Source organism: Rutidosis leptorrhynchoides, chromosome 10 (assembly GCF_046630445.1).
Source record: "Rutidosis leptorrhynchoides isolate AG116_Rl617_1_P2 chromosome 10, CSIRO_AGI_Rlap_v1, whole genome shotgun sequence".
Taxonomy (NCBI): domain Eukaryota; kingdom Viridiplantae; phylum Streptophyta; class Magnoliopsida; order Asterales; family Asteraceae; genus Rutidosis; species Rutidosis leptorrhynchoides.
The window spans coordinates 39464036-39474505 of record NC_092342.1 but is presented as its reverse complement, the minus strand read 5'-3'; the positions used below and the strand labels follow the sequence as shown (position 1 = coordinate 39474505).

General features: G+C 38.6%; 1 protein-coding gene across 1 annotated transcript; it reads right to left on the bottom strand.

Moving 5' to 3' along the window:
* Nucleotides 1-8493: 8493 nt before the first annotated feature.
* LOC139873165 (histone H2A-like) lies at nucleotides 8494-9509 on the bottom strand. The gene is made up of 2 exons (XM_071861098.1): nucleotides 9220-9509; nucleotides 8494-8911 (listed from the first exon to the last, which is right to left on the bottom strand). Exons 1-2 carry the CDS (start codon nucleotides 9427-9429, stop codon nucleotides 8669-8671), a joined length of 453 nt encoding a protein of 150 aa, XP_071717199.1. The 5' UTR covers nucleotides 9430-9509; the 3' UTR covers nucleotides 8494-8668.
* Between the last annotated feature and the right edge of the window lie 961 nt (nucleotides 9510-10470).

The window sequence follows — 10470 nt, the reverse complement described above, 5'->3', positions numbered from 1 at the left end:
TGATTAAACGAATGTATGTTATTACATTTACTTGTTGCCATGATTAACCGTACTTGACTTTGAATGCCCGAAACATCTTTGTGACACACGAAACTCTCACGAATAATATTTTTAGAATATTATTTACATTCATGATTAAGTTTTATTAATCATTTTAATTAACTAAGGTTATTAGTTAATTACTTGGGCTTTGTTGGATTAACTTGTTAAATACTTGTACTTGAGCTTGATTAATGTAATGGACTCTTGAATATGGGCTTATAAGCCCACCCTACTTCTTAGTTGGACTATTTAGCCCATTCTCACATGTAAGTACTATTTTAGAATGAAACTAGATGGTTAAACACTTAAGGAATCTAGTTCCACCATAATCCCCATGCAAGCACACCTAATAACCAAACTTTTAAGGCTTTTCATGCAAGTGACCATTAAACATTTCCCTACCCTTTTTCTTGCTGCAGGCCGTCGGCCAATATGGGAGGCAAGGGAGTCTTTTTTTTCAAACCTTGTTATTTGTTACTTGTATTTCTCTCCCATTTTACACACTTTTACTTGCATCTTATTTTCTCTCTTTATTCTCTCTAATTCTTGTAAGTAACAAGCTTATTCCTCCCTTCTTTTCTATGACCAAACCGAAACCAAACACCCTTAATCATCATCATCATTTGTTGTTTGATACTTGCTCTTGTTGAAATTAATTACTTGTTCTTGTTTATGGTTACATACTTGTAATAGTTGTTGTTCCTTACTAGTTTCAAGAATCAAACTTACTAGTTTCTTTCTTCTTTTATCTTGTATTACAAGAACACTCAAGAACATAAACTTACTAGTTTATGATTCTACCTTTATTGTATCAAAGATTGTAAGTTCATGGTTGTAAATCATACTTGAAGTTCATGAAGTAAACTTTAAAGTTTACTTTCTAAAGATCAAGACTTAGGCTTGAATCTTTAAAGTATGCAACCCATGAACTTATTAACTTTTTTATTTAGTTTATCACTTCATTATTGCACTTTAATTTCATGTTTGTTAGTTTAAATGGTCAAGTATTACAAGTTAGTCTTGATCTCATACTTTCTTGAACTAAAATTAACTTTAAAAGTTCAAGAACATGTAAGTAAGCTTTCTTTATTTATAACTTGGTACACTTATGTTAGATCTAGACTTTTGGGTCTAGGATCTTCAAGATCTAACTAAGAACTATGTTCTACAACTTAAGATCTTGATTTTATAAGTTTATTTTCAAGTTGAAACTTAATATTAGTTTTGAAGTTCATGTATGTGTTGGATCTAAGACTTTGATGAACCACAAATTTGGTTCATCAAACTTCATACAACTCTTAAGTGAGTTGTGCTACATGTATTAGACCTACACTTGTGTCATAATAGTCAAAACTTGGTTAATATTACTTTTATAGTTCATGTATGTATTAAATCTAAGACTTTGATGTAACTTTGGTTCATCAAAACACTTGCAACACTTAATTGAGTTGTGCTACTTATCTTAGACTTACACTTGGGTTATGATGGTCAAAACTTGGTAAATATGATGTAAACACATCAACGAGTTGTACACTTGAAGCTATAGGCATCAAGGATGAGAACCGTGATAAGCATCGAGTACCAAGAAACCCCGGAACCTACTGTTTTACTGTTTATGTGTCTGACCCGTACGACCTGGGCTACTGTAATTATGATTTTCAGATATATATGTTCGAGTAGATAACTTTTCATATAGGACTCGTCTTAATCCAAGTTACGGTTTAGGATTTATGGCCCTCCGATCGTCACTATGTCCATTTAACGTTGTGCTGAAAATTCTGACCTACTCGCACTTAGACCGTCGCCACGGTCAAACGAAGACGAGTTTGCTTCTGTAATTTTTACCACAACTAAAGGACTCATATACGGAGCCATGGCCACTGGTCTCACCTTATTTCAGTAGGTATAGAGTCCGTGGTGACTGACCGAACTCAGTCTTTGTTTTAAACTCTTTTCATGAACGAAACTTACTTTACACCTTTTGTTTGATGATGAATGATGATGACCCTTAAGACTTTATTTACATACTTTTAAACCTTTTGGGACGATTTACTGACTTAGTACTATTTGACTTAGGTTGAGGACTTTCTGGACCTACGTACTTGCTTATTTCCCGACTCGACTTTACCGCTACTTTATCATTGTGAGTTATAGCATTCCCTTTTTACTTTAACTATTTTGGGAACTGAGAATACATGGCATTTTACGTTTTACATACTAGGCACGAGTACTTAAACTTATATATGTGTGGGTTATACATCGGCAGAAACATTCCCTTTAGCTCGGTAACGTTTAGTCATTGGTTTTTGAACCGGTGAACGCGAATCTTAGATATGGATCCATAGGGTTTGACATCCCCACTCGGGCTAGTAGCGCTAGCATTTAACGAGTGTTTAATACTTCGTAAACATACGCACTTGCCAAGTGTACTTTCAGGGGGTATAAACGTTAAGTTAGTTACCAAGTGCCCACGGTTAACATATACTTTATCATACTGTTTTGAAACGCTCTTTGTAGCACTGAAATCTTGTGGCCTACGTTACATACTGTTATACTTAAACTATAGCTCACCAACCTTTGTGTTGACGTATTTAAGCATGTTTTTCTCAGGTGCTTAAGGTTGCTTCCGCTGTGTTACTAGACTTGCTGTAGACACCCGCTGCTTTAGAGATGTCAACGGCATGAAACACTTTATCTTGCATTCAAACTTTAATACTTTTGAACTATGATTTGTAACGACCTGAGGATCACGTACTATTATATTTGCTTCCATTCATAGAAGCAGACTTTTGATGTAAAACATTCGACGTTAGTTATGACGTCACCTTTTATCTTGAATGCAAACTTGTTTTGAAAACGCATGTAGTGTTCGACCTTGTAATGATCCTGTTGTTGATGATTCGTACACGATGGTTTTGTACGGGGCATCACAACAACCGCTTATAAAGCCACAAAATCACGAAACGGATCTTGAAAGAATTAGCATCCACGAGAAAGAGATGTGACATAAGGCGTGACAGAAGAAGATCCAGTTCAAACGTCAAGGAAGAAGAAATCAAGACGCGGGCCAAGTGATCTCTGATGAGATACACAACACAATATACAGTATAGTGACCCAAGTCACCAGTTGAAGACATAGAACTCAACCCAGCAAGCAACATGACACGCTCCAAAACCTGAACCGGTGAAACAAAGTCGAGGGCGAACGAAACTCTACAGCCGGCTAAACCTGAACCCGTTCTACAAAAACTTTTATAAGTTTCAGTTGCTCTTGTAATACTTATTATACTTATTGTAGTTATTTAAATATTTAAATTATATAAAACCATGAGATTGAGTTTAATGAGGTGTCCGATTGCTTCTTCATATTTTCATTTCTTTTTATAACAACAGAAAAGAAAATAGATTAAGACTAGTTGTAGTGGTAGAGGTCATGGGTTGATCGTGTGGGTTACTTTTTTTTACTTTTTTGAAGACTATGATGTGTGGGTTTTTTGTGTGAAGTAGTGGTGGTGTGAGTTTTTTGTGTGGGTTGAAAGTGGAATGATGATGTGGCATCTAATTTTCTTTTTTCTTTACAAGTATTATTATTATTATTATTATTATTATTATTATTATTATTATTATTATTATTATTTTTTTTTTTTTTTTTAATAAACTTAAAAGTATTAAAACTTACAAAAAATTAGTGGGAAGCCTAGAGACAATCTGGGCCCCCACACCTCTAGCAATAGCAAAACCTATCCTAGTAAAAATATGAGCAGCAGCACCGGCACCAATATCTTGCGCCATCGAACTCTTCTGAACCCGCTTTAGCAAAGAAACAGCATCCTTTTCTAATTCCCCAAGGGAAGAAAATGAGAAAGGAATGAAACCATAACCAATCGCCTGACAGCTAGATTCGTACTTGACCCGCTTCCGACGAGCCGTATCAACCACAGCACGTCCAGGGACAAAGTCAGAAAGCCCAGACTGTGTCAAAGGAGAAGACCCTGTCAAGTCAACACAAACATCGCGACCACAATCCCAGGAATAAAGTAACACATCTGCAGGTCTGAGGGCCCTGTCGTTCCCTCCAGACAACCCAATGTCAACCTCCTTTCTCGCTGAAATCCCAGATCGATAACAAACATCAACAAGGGAATCCCGAACAACATTATGTCGATGCTTAATACCCACCATACCAGCACAAGACACCGCGTGATCCCCGAAAATATCCCCAGTAAAAACCCTTGAACAGGCAGAGCATGCCGTCGAGATAGAGAACAATGGAACACCCAACCGGTAGCACAACACACATCGGTAAGTCTTTGCGTTCATCGTCTGACCCAACCCCAAAATAGGGACTGCCCTTGGCCAAGAAGAGGTGTGATCACCCTGCTGCGATTTCCATAAGGCCGATTGTCGGGGAGATAATGAAAAAGTGGATTCTGCAGAAGCGGTAACCTTTGTGAAATAAACATCTGCCAATTTCTTCATGAGTATGGGGGCAGCGACCTCACTCTGATTACCTAAAATATCAAACCCAACCGTTTTATTAAACAGACCCAATGCATCTTCAAAAGCACGACCAAGACCGACAATACCCGCATGACGTAGGAGCTTGGTCTGCAACCCAGCAGACTGTAATCGAGAAGCCAGAAAAGCATAATGACGAACATCTCCCGCAGAATAAACACCAAGCCCTCCAAATGCAAATGGCAAGGTGGCAAGCCGCCACTGCCAATCACCAAACCCGGGCCCTGAAGCAGTAACAATACGCTCCAAGGAATATCGAAGGGCTCCATCGAAAGCGCGTTGAGCCGCCTCAAATATACTAGGAGGACAAGTACGCAAGGTAAAGTAGAGTTTAGAAACTCCCGTACATGCCCTAAGCAACAACAACTCACACTGAGGATCATCAAGCTTAGCAACCTTATCCATAAGCGCAATGGACTTGGTCACCCTTTGCATCACCAGTTCACTACTAAAACCAAGATCGGAACTAGCGGGGGCCCCAAGTAACTTAACACCATTTAAAGGTCGAGCAATATTAGGAGGAAAGACACCTACTTGCCAGCTGCGAGGGTCCTCCGTAGGCCAGAAAATTTCTGTTTTTTCAACGTTGAGATGAAGCCCAAAACGAGGCCCATCCCCCATAATCAAATGCAAAACCTTCCCCACCACCAAAGTGTCCCCAATAATAGTGCCATCATCCAAATACCACGCCTGAAGACAAACCTCAAAATTATCTCTGATTTTAGAAACCAAGGGTTGTAAGACCAAAGCAAAAAGTAGCGGACCAAGGGGATCACCCTGTTGCACCCCCTGAGAAGACCATAAGGTGTGGTTCCCATAATACAATCATGCTGGATTAGAGTAGCAAAATTCAACCCACTGAGAAATGCTCGGACAAAGGCGGCGAACTTCATGTAACATGAACGTACGATCAACAAGATTGAATGCATTTTGAAAATCAACTAATAACATAGAGAGGCCAACATCAGAGCCACGATCCTCAATCAACCGATTCACAGCATGAAGAATAGCCTCACTACCTGAAGAAACACCAACACCAAATTGAAGACCATCGAAGTAACTTCCCAAAGACTGGCCAACCATAGCAGCGCCAACCTTCGAAACAAGACGTCGCCAAACAGTACCCACAGCTATAGGACGAATACCACCGCCAGGCTTGACAAGCGGTGTGAGGGGAGCACTAGCTATATACTCTCCTAATTCCATAGGGCACCTTCCAGCTAGAAAGAGATTAACGACCCCGGTAATAGAGCCAACCAACTCATCCGAGACTGCCACAGCAGCACCACTCAAGCAATCCATAAGGTGTTGTGCACGTAAACCATCCCTACCACATGATGTGCCCCGAGGAAAACTTTTAATCTGGCCCAAAACAACAGCAGAATTCGTAACGAGGTGTAGGTGATCAACCGGCATATCAGGCAAGGATGGAGCTATAGAAGAAGGATGCTTAGACAGCAAGTCCGCCAGCGTGGCGTCATTATAAGGAGCAACGCCTGATGAAGAAAGAACACGAGCTGCAGCGGTGTAATGGCCATCACAAATCTTCCTACGACACTGCTTAATATTACGCTCTTCCAAATCAAGAACCTCATCATCAGCCACTGACAACATAGGAGAATCCTCTGCCAAATACTCCCTCACAAGCTGTAAACTTCCACCCGCTGTCCCCCAAGAGCAAATAGCACGGGAAATATTCTCTTCCTGATGCCGACGCTTTATCGAAGACCTAGACTCACGACAACTCCGTGGCCGAAAGGTTTTAAGGGTACAAAGGGGTAACACCAACAAAGAGACCCAACTAGAAATGTCATCAGGCTTAAAGATCACCTTATCAAGAGCACCTTTCAAAACCCGAGAAAACCCCAAACGACACTTGGGAGGGATAGACTTAACCGTGCGAAACCCCTTAGAGAACAAACGATCAAGGAGAGCCACGTCAAAACCATCATTATGATCACGCACCGAACCATCCTCAATACAAAGTCGAGCAGGAGAAGAGGGGGCTAGTGGCTTGGTAAAATTATGAAGTACAAAACGAACAACACCATTTCCCTCATCGGGGGGAGGCACATCTGGGCCCCTACCATGACGGCACTTAGCACGTACCGTGTGTGTTTTGTAGCAAACACCACATAACCAAATCTCCATACGCCTAAAGGTAACATCAGCCTCAGTATAAACACCCAAATTAGAAGTAAGAGAATGTCGAGTGATATCCCGCGCATCGATACCACAATGACGATCACTAAGATGCTTGATAAGAGAACTTCTAACAAGCCCATTTCCACTCCCATTTTGACAGCCACTAAGACCCACAAAGGGACAATGAAACTTCACAGCGGCATGTGACATAGCTACACACAACCTTTAGTTGTAGTGCATAGCTAAAAAGATAGATGCAAAAATCTCATACACCGTAATATAATTAAAACCATGAAGCCAAGATAAAACTCATTGGGGACTTTTAACAAACACCTTGTGGGCATCCCAAAAATATTATTATTATCTCTGCTCTGCACAGCTCTCATCCATGAAAATGAAAATGAACGATGATGAATGAATATAATTAAGGTATTTGAGAGTGATTTACTAACGTGAGGGAACACAACAGCAGCGGATCAACTCTCACGGCAGGCAGTTTCAATAATTAACCATTGGATTGGATTGGAAATTGTAGCTTGAATTCCATGATAATAATAATAATGAATTAGTCAGGGGAAGGTAAAGCTTGAATTCCATGAGGAAACTAAAAAAAAATATACTAGTACATGATGAAGAAAATGGAGCGACTAACGACTGCTGTTATTATTATTATTATTATTATTATTATTATTATTATTATTATTATTATTATTATTATTATTATTCGGAGTATTATTTTAGAATAACTATTACGAGTATAATTATAAATTATATAAATATAAATATAAATTATAAATCACTTTACTTATATAAACTATATAGGGAGTATAAGACCACCCTTAGTTACCAGTCCGTTACCCGCACATTACCCGTCATTACCCGTAACTAACCATAGGCACGGGCTCATTACCCGCTTTAGTTACCCGCATTCACCATGGATTTAACAGAAGATTTAAGTTTAGTTATAGGAATTGTGAGTCCAGTGACTTTTTATTGTTGGACTTGATGCTTTATTGCTTGTACGTTGTATATTAAGAGGAGTATTGTTTTAGCCATTATAGAGAGTATTTAATTATGAGTTAGTTATAGGATATTGGTGTTGATGTGGCGCTGATGTAGAAGATTAATAGGATGAATAGTTTAGTTACGATAGGGAGTAACCTAAATTGGCATCATTCATCAGTTTTCACAACAAACCCAGTTATCTTGTTCCATCTCTTTCTCTTCAACATCAACATGCCAAACATCCACATCTTTCTGCTCTGAAACACTAGCGGCAGTCATAATTATGTTTTGATACAAGAGCTAATACGCAAAATTTTGGGCATAATTGATCATCTTTTGGGCATAATTTTGTGCAAATCTCCCAATTGCTTTGAAACCCTAAAATTTGGGGGTTTTTCAACTGAGGTATTTTCTTAATAATATTCCATCTTCATCCTCATAATCATCTGTATTTATCTATCCTCTTCGGTCAAGAAACTTAAAACGAATCATGGATTGCCACGTGAAAGCAACACCCGTTGGTTACCCCGTTGGATTGCAACGAACGCCTCCTTTTTTTGCCAACAAACGCCTTGATATGTGGGGCGGCGGTTTTGGGCCATGTCATCATTCAACGCCGTTGGATGGTACCGATACATATGGTCTAACAATTTCTGATCTATAAGTTGTGGAGTGATGATTAATATGAATTAAAGCATACATATTTAAGAGTTGTTATATCAAGTTCAATACTTTAACAAACAATTAGTGAATAAAAGTGAACTAAATAACAAACATTGCAAGAACATATAACTGTAATTCATGAAGATCAAATACTATCAATCGAGTGGATTTGCATTGTATTCTGCTAGATAAATCAACTGTCGCAAATATTCAAGCAATCTTAGAATTAAAAGCTAAACTTAATAACACAAAAAGTAAAATAATAATCTACACTATCAAACTACTAGTAAACAAATTAAGCTTTCTTAGGGGATTTGGTAGCTTTCGATGGAGATTTAGGTTCTTTAGTAGCAGCAGCACCAGTCTTCTTAGGCAATAGAACAGCATTAATGTTAGGTAATACACCACCATGTGCAATTGTTACTCCAGCCAATAGCTTTCCAAGTTCTTCATCGTTCCTGATTGCTAAAAGCACATGCCTTGGTATTATTCTGTTCTTCTTGTTATCCCTTGCCGCATTTCCAGCCAACTCCAAAACCTGCAAAATTCATATAAACATTTATTAATAAATTAATAATAATATTTCAAAATAGTTATAATTACTGAATTACTGATGTTTAGATCTATAAGTTAGTGATAATTACTGAAACGTATAATAATGAGGATTTTGTAAAATTTACAACTAATTGATGAAATTGATGATGAAGTATTAATATAAATAAATCTATAATTTAAATTAAACTCATGAATTATTATCAAAATCAATTGAAGGTGATTCATGTGTATTGCAATTACAGATCTAAAACTGAGAATATGTACTAATGTGAAATGAATCGGAAAACTTACTTCAGCGGCGAGGTATTCAAGTACGGCGGCGAGGTAAACCGGAGCACCGGTGCCAACACGTTTAGCATAACGTCCTTTCTTCAAATAACGACCGATTCTTCCGACCGGAAACTGGAGTCCGGCTTTGACTGAACGAGTAACCGCCTTCTTCCTTGGACCACCGCCCTTCCTTCCTCCGGCACCTTTCTTTGTCTTTCCGGCTCCGTCCATTTTCTGACTTTTCTGACTTTGAATTAAACTTGAATTGAAATTGAATTGAGAATTGAGATTGATGATCAGAAATGCTTTGATGTTGTTTATTAATACTCAATCCCTTGCCAGGGGAAGGCTTTCGGATCGTTAAATAGGTGGATGTCAGCCGTTGGATTAGGAATGATCTGTAATCCCTGTGAACTTAAATGGACCAATGAGAACTCTTGTAACAAAAATTAAATTTTAGTCCTATACTTGAAAATACCCGTGACCCGCGGGTACCCGATTCTTGATGGGCGGGTAAAATCATTAAATCTTACCCGAGGGCACGGGTACGGGTAAAAATTTATACCCGCCGATGGGTCGCGGGCGGGTCGCGGGTATATACTACCCGTCGCGGGTAAAACCCGACCCGTGAATACATGAGACTTTTCTTAATTTAACCACGAATTAATACTTACAATTATTAAATTTAAAAGCTATTTTACTAGTATTTGAATAATGATTAAAATTAAAAATATAACATTATATACAAGTAAAAAACTTAATTTTCACGTCATTATACATATAGCTTGTACATATGGTTTTATAATTAATAAAATTATTTGAATTTTCTAATAAAAAGTTGTATATTATTATTACCCGCGGGTTACTCGCGGGTCACGAGTATCCGTGGGTCACGGGCATGGGCGAAAAGTTTTTACCCGTGGGCGGGTAACGGGTCTCAATGTGCAAAAAAGAAACCCGATGGGCGGGCACGGGTATGTAGAACCCGTGCCCGTTACCCGCGGGCGCCATCCCTACTTGAAAAGTGTGGGGAAAATTCATAGTTCCCGCCTAAATAACGATGTTCTACTTTGTCGGCCTTTTGAGATTTGTTATTTTTTTAAATTAAATTAAATTTTAGTCCTATATTTGTTATGATGGCTCTGGTCTGGAATTACCTAATCATGACCCAAACCCGACTCGATGTCATCCATAGTTAATAGTGTGTAAGACGAGGAATATGGAAGATGGGTGATGTGGGTTTTGTGTACGATTCATTAATGGGAATTATTT